The sequence below is a fragment of the Bubalus bubalis genome, chromosome 3, assembly GCF_019923935.1.
Source record: "Bubalus bubalis isolate 160015118507 breed Murrah chromosome 3, NDDB_SH_1, whole genome shotgun sequence".
NCBI lineage: Eukaryota > Metazoa > Chordata > Mammalia > Artiodactyla > Bovidae > Bubalus > Bubalus bubalis.
In genome coordinates, this window is record NC_059159.1 from 102363359 (window position 1) to 102385621 (window position 22263).

Consider the following 22263-nt stretch of genomic DNA (forward strand, 5'->3'; position numbering starts at 1 on the left):
TTAAGCAATTCATAATCAACTTTTATTCATCATTGTACCTCTTCCCGCCATCGGCTTACATAGTAAGCAAGCACATACTTATTAGATGAGTCAGCTTCTCAGAAGACCTGTGAAATAGCACATACATGTCCATTACAGATGGGAAATGAATGTGCAGACTTTTAAAATGCATAGGATATAGAAGCAAAACTGAAATGAAAAGCCTGACCCTCAATTGAGATAAGTACATTTCTGTCCTGTATCAGTTTAAGAACTGAAATACATGACCAACTTGAGAACAGTAAACTGACATCTTTTTATTTGTCTCTGAAAATATCCCAAGATTAACTTCAAAATCACTTTGCCTAAACTCACAATCAATATTTTAATCTTGTAAAGCCACTACTAAACTATATTTATGTTCTTTGGGCACCATTTTAGTTTACTTTAAAAGGGTAATAGGAATGCCAGTCTGACAGAAGTCCCAAGTTTCCTAGAGAGAAATTACAGGAGAATGTGAGCTCACTAGGCAAAATTTGAAAGAACCCACGGTATAACTGGATGAGAATATTACTCATCTCTCTCTCCTAGAGAAGAATCTTTGATTTAAATCAGTTATATCTACCACCACTGATAAAACTGAACTAACAAGAAATGTAGTGATAGCTATTTTAAAAACATCTTTCATTAGAAGATTAATTTATCAATGAAGTAAGAATCTCTGATACCAAAGATGCTTCATTTGTTTAGATTTTCCATGGTTTGTATAATTTGTTTGGAGAAAATTGTGCAACCTGAAAAATAAATTATTCCTTTGCTTAGTATACCCTTATTACTTAAGAAACAGAAGACATTTATCCTAATAGGAATTCGTTCTTAGCAAAATAAAGAAAAATAAAAAGGATGTCAATTTATTGTTCTGAGTACTAAGTACTGCTAAACTGTAAGTTATAGTCTTTAGGTGCAAATTATGGCATCAGTCAGTAGTTCCCAAAATAAATCCAATCACTTTCACACTGAAAACATACAACACTTTCCTAAGTAAAAGCATATACATAACCAAATTTTAAATAGTTCTTAAATAATTCATATTTTATAAAATAGAAACCAAAAATATCCTCCAGGAACAGTGTACTCAGTTTGTTGATAATTTCTCTCCTTCCACTCTTCAGTTTTTAGTATCTCTAAGGCAAAATGAAATTAAAAACAATTTAGAGCTTACAGGCAAATCCTGGGGAAAAGTGAGGTTGAGAAATAGAAAGTAATAGTTCAAGTTACTTTTCTATGAAGCTGGGAATTTTATTCCTATACTCATTCTCCATTTGATAGGACAGAAAAAACAAGAGCTTGCTCCAAAATAGGAAAAAAAAAAAAAAAAAAAAAAAGCAGAAGCAGAAAACTTCTATAACTAGGTCACTGGTTAAAAAAAAAAAAATACAGGCTGATGAATGCTACCACATAAATTAGTCAAACATTTTATTATAGAGTATATATTAAAAGCACAAAAACAAGTTTTATTCTGAAAACCAGGAAGATTGTGATGTTACATATGTATGATTCAATAACTCCAATCTGTTTCTATGAGTACTAACTGCCTTATCACCTCAGGTTAGTTTAAAACAAGGTGCAAATGAAGCCACCATCACAGATCTGATCACCACGTGGGTGGCTTCTCAAATTGAGACATGTAGTCCAAATCCCATTTAGTCATCTTCTACATGTTTACTACTAGTCCCAATGGGACTGAGCCACCAAAGACTACATCTGGTGCAAATCAAAGCTCATGTTCCTATAAGTCAGAAGGTTAATCCTCAAATAAGGATAGCATAATTAACAGTCATCTCATTCCTAGTAAAATGAACCATCAAATATCCTGGCATATTTAAAGTGAATTATATAGGTAAGTATTAAAGCTCAGAAGCATTCTATGGTAACTGAGCTAAAGAGAGGAATGACAAATGTAGTAAAAGCCATCATTACCAGTAAGGATCACCAAATTCTTAGAAATAAGGAGTTCATGTCAAAAGATTTCTCTTGCCTTTTAAAAAAGTCTTTGGGCCACATCAGAGTAAAACAATAACTGTAACTTAAAAAATCAGATTATTTTTCCTATTTGTTCTTACAGGCCTTTAGTTCTTTTAAAACTTGCTCCCTGAGAGATCCCAGACTATGTCAAGAAATTAAGAGTGAGCTTTAAGTTGGATCTTACTAAGAAAAAAAAATGTTACGAGCTTTATCACTTTTTATATCACTATATAACCCTAATACTAAAATGTCAATAGGGTAAAATCAACTTCTAAGGCAAATACGTCTGAGAATACTTGGGGGTTAATTTAGTATCCATATAACATTGATACTATAGTTAAGGATTTAACTGATGGTGCTGAAGAAACAAATGTAATATTATTTTAAGGGGAAAGACTGTTTTAATTTGTACTACCCAGCTTATTTAGTAAAGCAGATTATCAACTACTGATTTATTGCTTTTAATATGATGAAACACCAGATTTGACAGCTAAATTAGCAATAGGATACATTTTAATCTTTAATCATTTTTGTAGAGTAGGACATGTACATATCCATATAAAAAGACTGTGGCAGATGCCTCCTAGAATCAACCAGTTCTTGTAAACATTACATTTGTGCAGATTTTCATACTTTGATTCCAAAATTGAGAACAGTAAGATTAAAGGCAAATTTAGTAGCCAAAAACCCCAAAAAAAGTCCAGTTTGACTTCTTGCAACATATGGTACCACTCCTCTCTTCAGGAAAAAAATAAAACAAAAAAAAACCTAGCAGCACATAAAAAAAATTTTACAAAACGTTTCAGTACTCTGTTTTCCCTCCCATCAAAAACCGAACAAAAATAAAGTGCAGCACCCATAAAAGTGTCAAGAAAATAGCCAAGTTCTTCCTTTCTTGTAACAAAATAGTACTTGGCTTCAGCAGTCTTAACCAAATTATACAGTGTCCATCATTTTCGGTTCATCATCTTCTTTATGTACCACTGAGTTTAAACTGCAGAGAGCTGTGTTGATAGAATACTGAAGATAATCTGGATTCTGAAAAGTATAGAGAGGAAAGAATGGATGATCATCAGTTATGTGTCAGTACATGAAATTGCATATTCAGTTTCACATTCTCTCTCTCTGCAGTATAGCAGAATAGAAAAAAAGATGAACATTGAAGTCAGACTTTGGTTGAAACCCAAGACGATAAAGAAAAAATAATAGATTACTACCACTTAATCCAAAGAGATGTGGCAAAGACAGAATGATATATATAAAAGAGAAATGTAATAAACACTACCTCTTCCCTCCATTTAAGAAAACTATAATTTTAATCATAAGGCTATATCTATGTGATTATATATGTATACAGCTATTGACAATTTAAAAGATAAATGGCTTTAAGCCAGCAAGGTATTATGATGATTATTATCTAATTATAATAGTAAATATTAAAATTACAAAAACACTAGAATAAGGTAAAAAACTATGTACTAAGTGAAAGTTATAGCTACCTTCAGAATCTATTTTGGTTTCTCAAAGGTTAAACTCAAGTGAGAAATCTTTTGAAAGAGACTTGTATTTAAAAAGTTGAAAACAAAAGAAGAGTGTAATTTAGGTTTTATTTTTTTAAACAGAAAAACTCAAAAATGTTCTAATTATGAACATTTCTAAAACTAGGAACAGAAAACCTTATTCAATAAATTGAAAAATAAAACCACTATTACTAAAACACCAAGAATAGAGACATAAGCCCTTAAGACCCAGGACTTTAAAGAAATTCTTCCAATAATTCAATTCTGTCTACTCAGTTCTGAATATCTCCTAGCTATTTAGTTTTATCATGAATCACCTACTTTGATCTGTTTGTTTAATATACATCAATGAGGAAAACAGTCCATACAGGGGATAGATATCAGATCTCTCCATCCCAAAGGGAGGACGTGTTCTCAAAAATCTTTTTAATCTTTCTTCTTTTTTAAAGAATCTTTTTGATTCTTTTATTGTAATAGTAAAAAAATGAACAAGAAGTTAGTTGGATTATTGTCAATAAGGTTTTTTATGAAGGGATTGGCACAAATAACTGACTCAAGTCTGGTACATTGAAGTAACCTTGGACCTAAGTTCTAACCCTGACTCTTCCACTTAGTATAATACCATCCTCAGAGAAAATAATTCATCAAAATTTAGTAACAGTAAAAGCTAGTATATAGGATAAGCCTAAGGTAACTCTTACATCTCTGTTCAGGGGGCCTTGGTTCCGTTCTCTCAAAATTAAGGATACTGGTATTTGGTCTATCTCATAAGATTGTTGTCAATTTAAAAAAAGAGATTAAAAGCTAAACTGTTATCCAAATTTAAGTTTTATAAAAAATTATTAATAGATTGTTATCCCATTCTCCAAAGAGACAGGCTGCTAAGACCTTTTCTGACCATCCAGGTCCAACAGAGCTTACAGTTACTCTCTATTAAGACTAGGTTCCAGTTTTTTATGAGAGAATTCTGACTATTAGAAGTAGCTAAAGAGATTCTTTAAAATTCATCTACCCATCTCCTTAAGAACTGAAGGTGGCAGTAATGGTGGTTTCATGTCCGACTCTTGTGACCCCATGGACCGTAGCCTGCCAGGCTCCTCTGTCCATGGGATTTCCTAGTCAAGAATACTGGAGCGGATTGCCATTCCCTTCTCCAGGGGATCTTCCCAACCTAGGGATCGAACCTGCATCTTCTGAATTCCAGGTGGGTTCTTTACTGCTGAGCCACTAGTGAAGCCCTAAGAACTGAAGAGACTAAAAAAAACAAAAAGCACTCAATATACCTAACCTAATGTACACTTAAATCCCACTGCTGCTAAGTCACTTCAGTCGTGTCCAACTCTGTGGGACCCCATAGACGGCAGCCCACCAGGCTCCCCCGTCCCTGGGATTCTCCAGGCAAGAACACTGGAGTGGGTTGCCATTTCCTTCTCCAGTGCATGAGAGGGAAAAGTGAAAGTGAAGTCGCTCAGTCATATCCGACTCTTAGCGACCACATGGACTGGAGCCTACCAGGCTCCTCCGTCCATGGGATTTTCCAGGCAAGAGTACTGGAGTGGGGTGCCATGCCTTATCTGTAAATCCCACTGATTACCCCATATTCTCATCCAGTAACATTCTCAACACATTTATTGTCTCAGAGACCAGTTCTTCCCAAGAGCACACAACTGAGCATCTTGTCGTATTTCAAGTATATGATTCAACAACAGTTTATGATGTAGGTGAATGAGCAGTGGAGTAGAACAGAAATCCAGGATTAGAATAATAGCTCCATCACTTACTGTATTGACTTCAAGCAAGCTACTTAACCTACAGGAGCTTCACTTTATTCATCCATAAAATGAAATCAGTTTTTTTGAGAAGATTAAATGAGATACCACATACAAGTGTTTTGTAATCTATAAACTGATATATAATAAAAATAAGTTATTTTAAGCTCTTCTTCCAAATCTCTTCTCAGTTGACAACTTGATCTCTCAGGTTGTTTTCCATCTTACCCTTCCCTCAAGCAGGTGACTGTGTTTCTGTGGCTCTAGCTGAAATCTTCTCTTTCCCCTCTTATGTTTAGAATCAGCAGCATCCTCAAAAGTCTCTTTTTTTCCTCTGCATTCATTATGTGACACCTTAGTTTTAGGAGGTCTATATGTTGGACTTGACAGTGACTTAGTCATAAAATTTCTTAAAGACCATGTTCCTGTTGGGCTATTTCTCACAGAACTGCAGAGAAAATCATCACTTTATTAAAACAGCCTTAAGAGGTAATCTGGGGACAAACAGGGAGAATGTCGCTTACATGTCTAAGGGGTAACATGACTAATTATTTAAAAATCAGATTTTCTTTCTTGTTCTTGAGAATTATATTTTTGGCTGAGTTAAATATGATCAGTTGCTTTCCTTAAATTGTCTCTTTGGCCTACAAATAACTGGACTAGTGAAATTATAGCTATAAAGTCAAGGCATTGAAAATCTCAATTCCTACAACTCTTTGAGAATTAAAAATAAATACAGGTCTCTCTTCATACTGTCTTCTGAGTGAGACTTCCCTTTCACTATGTAGGCAACAGGCTATAATGCTAAAGCTGGTCTGAAAATGAGAGATAACTGGTTCAATTTAAATGCTACTAAAACCAAAATGGGCAGCAACTTCCTAGTGATAACTTAAAATTGTAATTCTAAGTAGAATCAGGCAGACCCAGTGGTCCAACTTCCTCTTTTTAACATAAATTCTTTCATGCTAGTGAGATAATTTTATGTTAATCTAATCGCAGACTTCTAAGATGCTTAAACAGTTTACCAATATTACCAGAAAGAACAGTTCAGTGTAAGTTACATTAATTTGTACTAAAATTTATCTGGTAGGCAACACCAACATATAAAAAGATAATACTAATAAACTCATGCAATAAATCACCTCAGTTGCTACTTGGGTATATGCTTGGAGCTAATCTACCTTCAATTCTTAACAGTATAGTTCTACTCAGGATGGGATGTTGGAGCCATCTCAAGAAGTTTATGACTTAGATGATCAATAGGTAACATGTGCCCTTAAGAATGCTTAGATAGTCCTCATCTCTTCTGTATTTAAAGGAGTAGAATTTTGTGTCTCTCTAAAATACCTAAGAGATGGATGAAGCTTAATGCCAAAACATGGCATGAGATGAAACTCGGAGTTCTCTTTTGAGGCAAGAATATTTAAAATGACCACACATACAAGAAGAAAGAGAAGTCCAAAAGAACAAATATTCTGTGAATACATTTATAAAATATTTACTTTTTCAACTTACCTGTGGTAAGGAGTCTAATAAACCTATAGATCCAACACCAGAATGGGGAACATGATTCTGAACTGTCATAGGCTGAAAATTTGGTGATTGAGAATAAAGTCTGACTCTTGACTTGAAAGCTTCAAGTTCATTTTTGAATGCTTCAAAATAACCTTCCTCCTCTGCCTTGAAAAAAACAAACAAAAAGACTGATTTTCAAGATTTCTAGACCACACAGTAATAACAAAGCATATACCAAGCCTGAAGTGGAAGAAGTAAAGATGAGGTGAACAGTTTAAATGTAGAAACCACCAAGATCTCTGTCAGATTTCTGAAAACTGCCTGTTTTATATGAATATTATAGATTGGTCTGTTTCATTTCCCTCTGCTTCAGCAAAATAAAACAAACTAATAAGAAACAACCCTTCTTTACACATACACACAAATGTAATGAAAGAAAGTAGGCTTCCTCTGTATTTCTCTTGATTTATCCGTATTCTTGGTAGGATCCAAAACAGTCCTCATTTAATCGCTCACATTGTTCTCTTCTTGTCCCACTGCGAAGCAACAGCCAAGGTATATTCTTTAAACCTTCTAATTCTCTGTCAGTTAATGCAGAAACTTACTACCTGTTGTTAGTAATTCTCTGACCCTAAAATCCCTATTTGTTAAAAGCTGAAAACCAATTAAAGTCAACATTTAACTTTGGTATGAAAATATCTTACTGTTTTAGTTACGCAAGTACCTTCTTTTCAAGATTATGGGAAAAAAAAGTACAGTGAGTTATGTTGAGGGAGGGGAATTCTCTCCATAATGTATATAATATAAAGAAAATTCTTAATGCAAAATATCCTTTTGGCAGTAGCCACCATTTATAAATATTTCCTTTGCAGATTAAAAAAATGACACAGAGCACATCCTACACAATAGACCACAGGTTTTAAGTTCAAGTGGTGGAAAAGATTTTGTCAAAGTCTCATTCCTGAATTATCACGGTCCATTTGTCTGCAGTGTGATTTTTCTCTTTAATGTAGTTTAGGTTGTATACCTCCATTAAAACCTATGGATTAGCTATTAGCATCAATATCTATATAAATAATACACACAATGTTCCATGCTGCTATTCTGTATTTTTTTAAATGAATTTAGGAGTCATTTCTTTATAACACTTCACTTTATAGTCAATAAATGGTACTTAGGGAGACACATACAATGTTAGCCTTCATATCCAAAAGTAATCCTTCTGAAATGGTTATGTAACAAACCATTAAAGGAATCAAGTGACACAACTGCTGACCTTACTGCATGCCTAAACCCTAGGTATTTAGATCTAGAGAGACTTGATTGATTTTCGTTTTATTAAGCAACCTGTGGGTCACTTGCTCAATTTCTCTATGCTAACTTCCTCATTTGTAAAAAAAAAAAAAGTAATTATCCTTATAAAATGTTATGAATGATTAATGAGTTAATCCATGTGAAGTGCTTAGAATACCTTTCACAAACCAAATAGTTCATGAAAGTTATTCCTTAATTAAAAAAAATATTAAGAACAAAATGTTAACATCTATGGCTTCAGAGTTGTTCAGCTCTATTTTGTCAAAGTATTATAAATGTCAAAAAATACATATTGTATGACTATGTTCCATTAGGCTATTAAACACTAGTTCAAACATATCCTTTAAGATGAAAAAGAAACTATTTTTTTTTTACTGCCTGTGTGTCAAAATTTAAAACAGTCATCAGAAGCCTAAAATACCAACTCAATCATTTACTCATTAAAACTACTGTTTTGGGAAATTTTCCTATTTTAACAGTAGAAGTGGAAGGTACAACTTCTGCCACACTAAAAAATTTTTATAATTTAAAAATACAATGTTTTTCTCTATTTATAAAAGGAAATATGTTCATTGTAGTATATGAAAAAGAAAATGGAAACCATTTGTAATTCTACCACTCAAGTCAAATCAAAATTAAACTTCTGGTACATTTTCTTCTAACTTCTAATTGTGTATGCTAAAATGTATCAAATATGCAAAAAATCACGTAAAATATGTATGTACAACTTACAGGGCAAAAATCCTACTATGTACCCACAAAAATTAGGAAACAGATCAATACTAGTATTTTAGAGATCAGTTTCAATAATGAGCATTTCATCTCTCTGAGGTTACAACTGTGACTTGTCAATCACTCCTTTGTCTCTTCAATTTTACTGCTTATTTATATATCCCTCAACAATATATTTACTTAGTTCTGCTTGTTAAAATATAAAATACTTTAAAAATAATAGCAGATATTTCATTCTGAGACTTGTTTTTTTCAGTTTCTTGTTTTTTTATCCATGCCAATGCTGATTAGTATATTACTAAATGAATATACCACAATTTATTCATTCTACTGTTAACAGATACTTGGGTTGTTCCCAGACTTCTTGCTACTATGAACACTTAAATGAAGCACATACATAGGAGTTTTTCTAGGCCATCAATTCTCAAACTTTATGGTCTCAGGACTGCTTCATGCTCCTGAAAATTGTTGAGGAACCTAAAGAGCTCCTGTTTATGTGGGCTGTATCTATCAATAATTACATGTTAGAAATTAAACTGAGGAATTAAATATTAACTGAAATACAATAACAAACTCATTACATGTTAACATTTTAAACATATAACATATATATATATATCTTTAAACTATATTTCCAAAACAAACAATTTAGTGAGAAGTCTGGGCTTAAAAGAAGATAGCTGTACTCATACATCTGCTTCTGTATCAATCCAAGCTGCACACCCATGCAAGAAAGACAGTGAAAATGACAAATAACATCTTAGTATTATTATAAAAATAATTTTGACTCAGGGCCTCTGGAAAGGGTCTTGAAGACCCTTGACTATCCTTGGACCACATGTTGAGAAATTTTTTTTGAGGGTATATATCTAGGAGAATTTCTGGCTGTTGGTACTTGCCTTGTTCAATTTTACAAGAAAATCTTCCAAAGTGGTTACACCAATTTAGACTCCAATAGCGGAGAAGGCAATGGCACCCCACTCCAGTACTCTTGCCTGGAAAATCCCATGGATGGAGAAGCCTGGTAGGCCGCAGTCCATGGGGTCACTAAGAGTCGGGCACAACTGAGCAACTTCACTTTCACTTTTCACTTTCATGCATTGGAGAAGGAAATGGCAACCCACTCCAGTGTTCTTGCCTGGAGAATCCCAGGGACAGGGGAGCCTGGTGGGCTGCTGTCTATGGGGTTGCACAGAGTCGGACACGACTAAGGCGACTTAGCAGCAGCAACAGCAGGCAGTTAATATGAATTACTATTGCTCTACTTCTTGTACAACTTTTAAATCATTACTAATTTACTGAGTATGAAATGTCAATCTTTCTAAACATATCTATTTTTCTTTAATATAGCTGACATCCTATATATATAAATGTGTTGTGTCTTTTCACTTTATAGCAAAGCATTTTCTCAGATTAAAAATACTTCATGTAATTTTCATATAATCTTGAAAGCTGCATAATATTCTGTGAACTACAGGTTTTTTATTTTCTCAAACCCTTCCTCTAATTTTCCTGTATACATTCATGTAAATGGGTCTCAAGTTCACATAATGCTATATATATAGTACAGCCTCTTAAAATCTAAATTAGCATAAAAACAGCAATATAATTTTTCTTTTCATTATAAAATCTACAGAATCTAGCCTGTGGCATCCTGGTTGGATGGCCTCCTTTGATGTGTATGGACAAAAAGAGGTTTCAGCTAAACCCTAACTTTCCCATTTAATAATACCAAACAGCAATTATCCTTCAATAAAAAAATAAAGAAAATAATAATACCAAATAGCTACTTACTTTGGCTTTCTGGAAAAATAAGCGAAAACATCCTCTTGGATCCACATTACAGTTTTTGGCCATTTCCATAATAAACTGCATTACAACTGCTTGATGTGCTATTTGTTCCATTAGAGCCCCTTTCTGAAAATAAACATATTAAAATTATAAGAAATATACTTAATATTGTGATCACTATTTGGATTTTTAAAACATGAGTTTTTAATAGGTTAAAAAAGAAAAAGGCTTATAGTATATGGGAACAAGAGAGATGAGGGGACAGGAAGGTAGGGAAAGCACACTGGAAAAAAGTTTCCCTATGCTAACTGAAATAACTAAAAAAAAGATGCCAACAGTAAGCTCAAGCAGATCTTGAAAACAAAACAAAACTGGAATTCCATTTAATGACCTTCCTGCTTATGTTTAAAGTCATGGGAAAAACAAAAAGCAAATCAGCATTCCACTAAGGTTCTCAGAAATTCAAGTTTCACATGATACCTGTTCAGCTTCTAGATGAAAACACCATAAAATAAGATATTTAGCAGTTTCTTCACATACAAGGTATGGATGGTCAGACAAAAATCTCTGACTATCATCCCATCGACTTAACATACCTGTAAAACAAGAATTAAGCCATGAATGTCAAATACTTTCCTCCTGTAAGCAAAGAAATGTCTTTAAAGACAGCTCGTATTACCATAGAAATGTTATGGTAAAAGAGCAAATGAAGATAGATAATAAGGCAATACCAGCATATTGGAAATAGCTTTTAGAATTCACAGCAAATTTTATTTCAAATAATTTGTCAGGATAAAGTAGAGTGATTGGTTTAAAGCTATAAAAGCCCTGTATCTAGGGAAAGCCCAAAGTCTCAGGCAAATAGACATGGCTGGTCGGTCATTCTAGGCTCAAGTTAAGTACAGATAATTTTAGGAGATTCAGTATTATTTATTGATAGAATATAAATTTTTCTATTGGAAAGATGGAAAAGAAAGCAAAACCTTTCTTTTCAAACCTTTACTTTTCAAAAGTAAACGACACTGAGCCAACAAAGACTGAGATTCAGAAAAATTACATTTTCTCTAATTTACTAAAATATGTCTGATATAGTAAAATACTGCATGCAAAACCAATCCAGTCAGTGTTATAAAAGTAAATATAGTTTAACCATTTTAGTTATGTTAACCATTTAATCATGATCACTGTTTAGACACAGAAAATAAACTCTTTTTAAAGTTGGTTAAGTATATTTGGAAATGCTGCCCTTTTGCTTCAAAATACGAAACTAATCCAAATGCTACTAAAGGTGTACTGTCATCTTTACCCAAATTAGTAAGAAATTTGGTCAAAAAGTTGATACCACCCAAGTAATCACAGAATCAGCAAAGTGCTGAGCTTTATTTAGACTCATCTAACCAAGAAAGTTATCCGAGAATCATCATAGAAATTTTACAAAGCTACCTCAATAGTTCAGCAATAAATCCTTTCTCTAGACACAAAATGAACTTCTGTATGTTAAAGTTCCACATCAGAACATAAGTAAAAACAAAACTGAGGACAAATGTCTTACTGAGAAATACACAGTAACACAAGGAAATCAATTAAAAATAAATGATTTTTTCCTCATTAAAAAAATTGGAAAATAGCATTTTAGCATTTTCTCATAGAGTTTTACAAGCTTTATAGTTATTTCCCCAACACTTTGGATACAGTGACTAGGTCATTTTAAATTCTGAGAAACATAATGATTATTTAAGTGACTTTAAACTTCTTCTCAAACTACAGTTAAAGAATTTAAGTAATAACTTCTAGGGGTCAGATCTAAAGAAAGTATAATCCTTATTTCTTATACCTGATGCCATAAAATAAATCCTATACAGCAATTTTGCCTTAGCTTTGTTATACTTCTGAAGAGGGAATATTTTCAACTCTATCAACTATTCAGAGAGATCACTGCTTCTCCTGTTTACTTCCCCATGGCAGCACTGTGACTTACTCAGGCACAAAATTCCTATCCATTTTGGTCTCTTTTGAAGGAAAGAGAATATATGAAAGGGTTAGTGACACTTGTAAGGGCCGTGAAAAAGGGTGTCACTAAATGTTAAAGATTTTAAACTACCTATTTAATAATGGAGACAAAATCAACTCTTGAGGATGACCATAGTTTTTCTATTTGTTTCTATAATAAATAATGCTGGAATGATAATATGTGCAAAAATAAACTTTACTTACTTCTTCAGAAACTATTCTTGAATTAAACAGAATACAAGCTTATTTCATTTTTTAAAATAAAAAGTATGAGAAAAATTAATATATGAAGAAACTACAAAAAAGAAAAACAAAAACTATAGTAGTATCCATTATACTGACATTAAGGATGAATGATATTCTAACTACTTTGGGAGAAAACCACCAATAGAAAAAAGTCTCAAAATGTCACTTAAAAAGCTTATTAACATATATTTACTAAATTGACACATTATACTCCCCAGTGGCATTTTCACTCCAGCAGTATTGTCACTGCTTATAATTCTTAGGACATATCACACTACTTCCCGACTCTGGCTTCGTACATGCTGTGGCTGCTGCCTTGCCTCCCTTTATCTACAGGAAAGCTCCTATATGGTCCTCAAAATCTAACTCAGATGTTCCCTCCTCTGAGAAGTCTTCACTTTCATCAATCCCAATCCTATCGTTTTTCTCCAAAAGAGAAAACTATTTTTCAGTTCTTTGTATATGTATTTCTCTTACTTATTATAGACTGTATTTTTACTTGTTATTTATCTGAATAACAGTTGAAGGATCTGCCTGAATTGTACAGCATCATATCCAAAATCTGAAAAATGTAATCTTACAACCGTAAGATAATAAGATACCAAGAAAGCAAAGATAAAAAAAGACAAAAGCAGGGACTAGTTGGGACATGCAGAGTCAAGGTGGTAAAAACAAAAAACAAAAACGACAACCAGGTCTTAGAGGGTAGCATTATATAAACAGGTTGAATTTTGCTTTTTTTCACAATTCAGTTTAGTCTGTCACTCTATTTTTTTATGTATAGCTCTTAAACAAGCCATAGAACTGTGCCAGAAGTAGCTATACAACTGGAGTTTGTCTCTATTTTATAAATTCACTTTCTGTACATATATTTAGAATACCAAACATTACAAAAGAAGGAAACTCAAGTAGTAGACTTACCAAAATGTCTAATTTTCTGCTCATGTTTCTGCATAAATGATTTTGATTTATCTTCATCTTCTGTTTCTTTTCTTTTATCTTGATTAATAAAACTCTAAGAAAAAATTTTGAAGTTAAAATTGAATATATTTTAAAATCTAATATATTCTAATTGGATCTTCTTTCTCAGGTATTGAATGCCCAGCAATCCTTCTTATAGACATTATAAAAAGGTGATACAATAAAATGATATTGTTTCATTAAATTCATCTGTAGAACTATTTTAGAAATCACAGAGAAAAACAAATGAATTAACTTTTTGTAAAACCAAATATACCTATCAAAGGCAGGTATAGAAAGATCCTTTACATGCATAATTTATTTTTGCATTATTCATTTCCATTAAATATTTGCAACTCTAGTCTAATCTTTGGAGTTCTTGCTGGAAACAAACTCAGAAATTCAAAGATTAGAGATTATATTTACTAAAAAATTTTTGATTAAGACATAAACCTAAAATAGATCTTTGTTGTAAACTTTTCTTAGGAGAGGTAAACAGTTTGATTCTGAAATCACGTATAAATTTCTATTAAGGAAGTGCTTATTTTCAGTTAAAGTCATAAAACAGAACAAGATGAAGTTTTTATTTGGCCACAAAAACTGGCAAAAAGTTTCTCAGAACATTATGTGATCACATTTAAACCTTGAGATCATCACTGCCAAAAATGGAAATCAAAAACTAGCTCTCTGCCAGTTTATAGTCAGGAAACACGTTAAGTTTATATATTTCAAAATAAAAGCATTTTTTTCCCTCTTTGTATATCCTGCCATCTAGACCAGCACTGTCCAACAGAAATACAATCCAAGTCACAACTGTAAAGTTTTCTATCAGCCTTATTATAAAAAGAAACAGATGAAATAAGGTATCTATTTAACCCAACATATCCAACATATTATTATTTCAACATGTAAGCAATATAAAAATTATTAATGAAATATTTTACTTTTTTGGTACTAAGTCATGGGAATCTGGTGTGTATTTTACACTTACAGCACATCTCCGTTTGGACTAGCTACATTTCAAGTATTCAACAGCACATACGGCTAGCAGCTATCAAGTTGTCAGACAGCGCGGATCTAGACCTGTCCTCTCAAATCTCAAGCTCCCCAACAAAATGAATGCATGATTTTCAGCAAATGACTGAAACATAATGATAGTCCTAATTAATTCTGGTATAAATGTAGGCTACATTAGAATCTAACTTAAGAAAAAAAATAATTAAAAGCAGAGACAAAAATATTTTCTTTGTGACCACTGTGTTAAGAGACAATAACTGTATAAACAAAAGAATACTGTTTTGACCATTCCCTCTATTATAAAAAGATCATTTTAAATAGTTTTGGGGTATAAATGCAAAACATAAATAAAGTAACACTTAAGAAGGCAAAACCTTAGAACAATATACACAGAGATAGTGAATCATTCTGTTAAAGAATGATTCTATTGAGGGGAAAGGAAAATATATAATTTGGTACCAGCACAGAAAGTCTAGAAAGATATGACTTATTGTTAACAGTGGTTATCTCTGGAAAACGGGAAATGAAGAAAGCCTTTCAACTCTATTTTACAGGCCTATGTTTTGTTTTTTTTACAAGAAGTATGTTATACTCCTATAATTTACCTTCACTACAGAGTAAAGTACTGATAAGGCTAGTAGTACAGGACATTTACCTATGTGTATTACTTATCGCTGCAGCAGGACTAGAGCTAGTCCAGAGGAAAGAAATAAAAGAAGCCTGGGGAAGAAGGGGCTTTTAGAGTGGATGCCAGAGCAGAAACAAGTAGTGTTACACGCTACGTCTAGAGAATAATGAAGGTTAAAGATAAAATGAATGTGGACTTAGACAAGAATGAGCAGTCTACACCTGAGGCTTGAGAGTTCAGTACAAACAGAAAGAAGTACTACTTTACACATTTAGATGAAAATGACTTTATTTCATTGCCCACTTCTTTTTCAGATACAAAGGTCAAAGAATAAGGTCTATGTAATCCAGTGAGAAACATAAGACTGCTCTTAATAAACTACTGCTGCTCCGAAGTCACTTCAGTCGTGTCCGACTCTGTGCGACCCCATAGACGGCAGCCCACCAGGCTCCCCCATCCCTGGGATTCTCCAGGCAAGAACACTGGAGTGGGTTGCCATTTCCTTCTCCAATGCATGAAAGTGAAAAGTGAAAGTGAAGTCACTCAGTCGTGTCAGACTCTTAGCGACCCCATGGACTGCAGCCTACCAGGCTCCTTCGTCCATGGGATTTTCCAGGCAAGAGTACTGGAGTGGGGTGCCATTGCCTTCTCCTAATAAACTACTAACTTGGCATAAATATTTTACTACTCCTTTCAGCAGTAATGCCTGTAACACTAAGTCCAGATTACTATCTGAGGGTTACTAAATACGTACTGGTAAATAACAGTGAGAAACTTTGTTTTACTTGATAAAACCAATAACTACATTAGAGTTGGGTTTCCCAGGTGGCTCAGTGGTAAAGAATCTGCCTGCCAAGAAAGAGACATGGGTTTTATCCTTTGGTCAGGAAGAACTCCTGGAGAAGGAAATGGTAACCCACTCCAGTATTCTTGCCTGGAAAAACCCATGGACAGAGGAGCCTGGCGAGTTACAGTCCATGGGACCTCAAAAGAGCTGGACACGACATAGCGACTAAATAACAAAAAAATTGAAAGCAAGCTGATAAGCACAGCAACATCAGAAATCTCTGGTAACATCTGAGCTTTACCACATGCCAGGCCCCATGCTACCTGCTTCTATGATGTTACCTTGCTTAATCTTTATACCTGCTCTTTATATTTGAGGAAACTTGAGGCTTAGGGAAGTGATCTGCCCAAGGTTACAATGCCAGGCTGTGACAAAGTTGACATTTGAGGCAGTCTGACTCTAGAACCCACATTTATATTTAGCGTGCTATGCTGCAGCCACATAATTGGATTAAGGACTACCAACATTAGACACTACTTGGGATACATGTTTCTGTAACGATCACTTTTCCTAAACTGTCAAAATTGAATACTGTTTACAGGATTCTGTGGCTTGTTATCAGATATGCACAACTGGTTTGCAAAAACATTTCAGTCTTTCCTTATTTCAGTAGGCCCAATAAAAGATAATACCTTATTAAAAACATCCTTGCTAATGGCATCCATGTTCCACAGACACATTCTCTCTCTTTGTACTAGAGCCTCTTCTTTCTGCCGCCATTCTTCTTCCCGTTGCCTCAGTTCTGATATTGCTGTTTGTGCTTTGGCATGTTCCTGATCCAAGGACTCAGAGTTATGCAGTGCTAAGCTACCAAGTTTCTGCTGAGCTTCAGCGAGATTCCATTTACACGCCACAGAGCTCTTCACAAACTCTTTCTGCTTCTGGCAAGCCATTTCTATTCCATGGCTATACATCTGGATAAAAAACAGTATTTTTAAGAAATGAAGAAGGCAACAGAACAGGTATGCTTATGTAGAACAGTTCAATTTTCTATCAGTCAAGGATTTCTGTACAATGTTTTTGGCATATAGGTATCCAGCCTTCTGTGTCTGCAGTTACAATTTTATATTATAGGTCTTGTTTCATCACCTAGACTCTAAGCTTCTTTGTTAATTTGTGTCTCTCCCTGGACAACTAACAGCAACAAAAAGCCTGGCAACTAGCACAGTGTCCTGCATACAGCAGGGCCTCAACAAACATTTGATTCATAGCCTTTATAATCCTGGAACAAAATAATGAGAACAAAAGCTTAAATATAGTTCATCATCTTATCATTCAACATAATGAAAACCAGACCTTTAGAATTTTGCTCTGCAGGTTCTTCACTGCAAAGAACTGCTTATTTAGAAGTAATCACTTCTTGGTTTTTATTTTCTTTCTGTATTACCACAATCCTTGGTAATCTGAGAAGTTCTTATTGGAAATTTCTATTTATAACTGACTATATCAAATACATAACCTTTAACTTAATCCTAATAAAAATAGGCTATTTTTTTAATTAAAAAGAAAAAAAGTCACTAGGTCCACCCTGGTGATTCTGTTCTGCTCAGATGCAAAAGTACTTAGTTTTAACAATTATTCAACCTCCATATGTAAAGCACCAAGATGGATATTTAATTCCTTCTAATCCTCGGCTCCATAGAACAAAAGCTAACGGCACATTCTTCATGATTTCTTAGCCAAAATGTAGACCAATTTCAAGGTAGGTATTCAGAATAATACTCCAATCTATTCCCTTACCTGCATCACTATTCCAGCCCTTATAATTTCTCAGTTTCATTATATAAGTATAGCCTTTCTAATCTCAAGCCATTCTCTACTAGACTTGGCATGATCTCTCCAATAAAAATGATAATTTTACTTATTCACAGAGTCTTGAGAACTTTTAAAGTGCAAACTTTGTAGCATGGCATGGTGCCTCATGATCTCACTTCCTATTATCTCTCTCAACTCAGCTGTAGTTACTCTTCTACTCCTTTGCTTATTCTTTCCTTCTCACCCCCACCACTTCAATGTGGCACTCCCCCATCCCTAAACTCCCATCTCTATCCTAGATTCTAGCATCATTTCCCTTCCCTCTTATCCTGTCCCTCTCCACCAAAGTTATGCATACTTCTTTATGCATTTGAGTGCTTTCACACAATATTGTGCTTATTTACTCAACTATAAGCTTCTTGAGGGGTTAGAATTCAATAAATCTTAGATGAATAAATGACTCCTGACTTCTTGGTACGGACTAGTGGTGGTAAGGAATTCTAAGGCAAGTAGCATGCAAGGTTCCTCCTTCCTGGCTGAGTCTTCAGGCAAACTTAGACTTATTGGGCAAATGTGGACACTTGGTATTCAAATGTTTTAGTTACTCATTTACACATGGTCCTAGTCAACCAAGTATTTATTTTCACTTTTTGTTATTCTAAAATAGGATTAAGAATAATTGTAGATTAGCTATGCTTAAGAAGGAACTAGGAAGAGGAGACAAATGAACCTGTCAAATTTATTTTGTAAAAAAAGACAAATACTAACAAAGATGAGGACAAACGGAAATATCTTGCATGGTCAAATTATGCAGGAGCAAATTCTCAAATCATTTCTCAAGTCAAACATAGAAATCTTATTTCCAAATTCTAAAACTGATTAATGTTTAAATGCTTCTCCAAAGACTATGTTTGGGCATTTGAGTTAACTATCCCACATGTATTGAGATGATTGATTATATTTAATAAACACAGATTTGAAAAAGGAACTGTTGGCATTAAGGTCTACTAATATAACTTGACATAAAAAAATTTCCAAACAGGATCTCTAAGTTCCAAATTGCATTTAATTGGATCTCAGAACTATACATATGACATAAAGATGTCTAGGTTCCCTATATTAGGTAAAATTACACCAAGGCTGTTTTTATAGAGATTATAAAATGTTTATAAATAAAATTAAACATTTTATTCTAAATATTCCAAAAAGAAAAACTTAAGTCGTAATACATAAAGCCAGCAAGACAAATAAGTAGGTTTGTTGTAAACACATGAACTAATTTAGGATTAGAAATCATTCTGTAAATTTTAGCACCAAAATTAGTTTCAGCCAAATAAAGTTTTACATCACAGGATGGGCAGTGCAGTAGGTGGGAAAAAACTGTACCAGGTTCCAGAAGTGGGTTCTAAACCAGGATGTGGCAGGATCTAATTCTGCCACTGACTAGCTACATGGTCTCAGATCAGATCAGATCAGTCGCTCAGTCGTGTCCCACTCTTTGCGACCCCATGAATCACAGCACTCCAGGCCTCCCTGTCCATCACCAACTCCCAGAGTTCACTGAGACTCACGACCATCGAGTCAGTGATGCCATCCAGTCTCAAGGAAATCACTTTTAATGAAGGAGATAAGCCTAATCATTTCTAAAATTTTGTCAGCTATATAAGGTTATAAATTAATACACAGCTATTTTTAGAATTTGGTTTCTTTTAGGTTACTCTTTAGATTCAACCACTATGCAGTGAAATTGAGACCTTTCTATTCTCTCTTTAAGCCTTCAAAACTGACAATGGCAGCTGCTGTTCATTCTTTGTTTCTAGCTTTGTACCACATTCATTACATGCTTATATAACATATTTTGTATATAAAGATGACTACCAGCGATCCATAATTAGTGAGTGACCATCGACTTATCAACTATCATTCTGTCCTCCTAAAAAATGTCTTGTACTTTCCCAGTGACTGGCTGGATGAAGAACAGTCTGTGGTTATGAAACAGCATTTTTCTCTTTGCAGCCAACTAACCCTGTGAGCTGGGCTTAAGATCAACGACCCTATACTTACTGGAAAACAATTTAAATCACTCATTCTCATTAACAGCAAGATAAGTCTAGAGAAAAACTATTAACTCAGTTAAGCCTTCAGGGATCCCATTTTCTAAGAAGGCTAGAAGGCAGATACCTAAACTCCATTTTATTTTACTTGTTAGTGTTTAGTCAGTGATCCTGAAATGTACTCCGAAAACAGGTTAGGAGAAAAACAAGGACTAAGTGATATGAGCACTATATAAGCACTCCCTAAGGTGGGACCCAGAAAATCCTAAGTGGTAGTATATCACATCTGGATAAGTTTCAGAGGAAAAAAGGCTTGGCTGAAAACCACAGGAAGCGGCAGGAATCTGAGGAAAAAGCCTGAAGGAAAAGGCAAACGCGTGCCTATGTTTTTAACTGAAGAATGGTATGAAGCAAAACTAAAATCATAAACCTAAGGGGGAAATGGTCACGCGGAATGGCCGAGATTTACGCCAGCATCAAAAGCAACGTTTACAGAATTTGCTAAGACGTCAAAAGTCAGTAAAATAAATTGGACCTAAAGTCTTTAGTCAGGGGCTCAGAGAATTATTGAAACACAACCATTCACTGTTCCCATCAACTGTGCACAAATATTAGAACCTTCAAGAGAATAAAGTGCTCGGATAAGAGCAGGCACAAGAGGACAAAGGGTCAACATTATAGACTGAGGGGTCCTAAATCTGGGTGCCATCAGAAGAGGGGTGGGGGAGAGGAACTTCTTCAAGGGTGAGAAATTAGCCAAGGTGAAAAAGGTGTGTGTGGAGGTGGAGGTTGGGAATATATGGCCAGCCCCTCTTCGAAGAGCTCAGTAGATGTTACAAAGCGATGGGATGACATGAGGCCCCCGACGCCCGGGGTCGGGGGTGGGTAAAAGCGGGAGGTGGGGGCTCAAAACAGGGTCGCAGAGACAGAGATCTCTGGGGGCCTGGTGACGACACCTCCCATTCCCGCCACCCCCCACCCCGCAGAATACGGGCTCCCTTCTCACCTGAGTGCCGCCTCCCGGCAGCTGCGGGCAGCGGGGAGAACCGGGGGACAAGTCCAAATCACTCTCTTCCTCAGCCTCGCCCTCTGCCCGAGGGAGGCTCCAAGGTCCTGGCGGCGGCCACGGCTGCTCCATGTCCGGCTGCCCGCGGGTCTATAACCCCCACAGCCAACGGACCTGGCGCGAGTAGAACCCGCTGCGCGGAGCCAGCCGCCCCAGCCGGCTGGGGCCGTTACCCAGAATCCCTCTGCTGCCCCGACGCCGACGTACGCGCCGCGTTAGCCCCGGCCGCGCAGCTGGCGGACGGCGGAAAAAGACGGACTCCCCTTTGTACATCACTTCCGGATTGGAAGGCGGGGCCGCGGGAGGTGGGTCCCGGGGCTTAGAAGTAGGGGTTGGGTTTGGACTGCTCACTAGTTTAAAACTTCTTTTTATGAATCCTTTCCGCGGTGCTGATTTACTCTCCCTGGCTCTGAGGGTCATGTCGTATTAAATACTGGTTATCTGGAGTTTCTTACGCAGTAAACAGTGGGTCCTAGAAGTCCATAGAGAGTATTGTTTAAAACCTGCAACTCATTCCCATACTCATTAAGGATATGTAAACCAGTGTCTGAAGCGGGGGTGGCCGTAAGGGGCGGTTGAAGGGAAGAAAATTTTGAAAACCAGACAATTTTCTTCTCATTTCGAGTTACAAGCAACGAGGATTCTGCGAAGCTTGGCAGGGAGGAGGAGTGTGCCAAAGATAAAATACTGAGGGGCTTAAAAAATACCGCTAATAATGAGTACCACTAATAACGAATGTGTAGAGAGGGATTCGTTTTATTTCTAGATTCCGTTTAATCGTAAAGCTTTGTGCTCCCATTATCCCCTTTTTTGAGGCATGGGTCCCCTTAGACCCTGCATGCCTAAGGTCACAATTAAATTTTAAGGGGAAGAGGTGGGGTCACCTCAGCGTATATTACTTGAAAAACTTTTGCCGGTTTAACAATCAAGCATTGTTGTCCTACTTAATAATAATTAGAGACCCCCCCAAATAATTAAAGACCCAAATAAAAATAACCAGACGCCATGTTTTCAATCTTTTGAAGTTTGTTAACA

At 35.3% G+C, this 22263-nt stretch overlaps 1 protein-coding gene across 1 annotated transcript; it reads right to left on the reverse strand.

Moving 5' to 3' along the window:
- Positions 1 to 2449: 2449 nt before the first annotated feature.
- Positions 2450 to 21463, reverse strand: CDC37L1 (cell division cycle 37 like 1). Its single transcript, XM_006068192.3, has 7 exons — positions 21169 to 21463; positions 16986 to 17267; positions 13823 to 13916; positions 11126 to 11241; positions 10649 to 10771; positions 6809 to 6973; positions 2450 to 3042 (listed from the first exon to the last, which is right to left on the reverse strand). Exons 1-7 carry the CDS (start codon positions 21298 to 21300, stop codon positions 2941 to 2943), a joined length of 1014 nt encoding a protein of 337 aa, XP_006068254.1. The 5' UTR covers positions 21301 to 21463; the 3' UTR covers positions 2450 to 2940.
- Between the last annotated feature and the right edge of the window lie 800 nt (positions 21464 to 22263).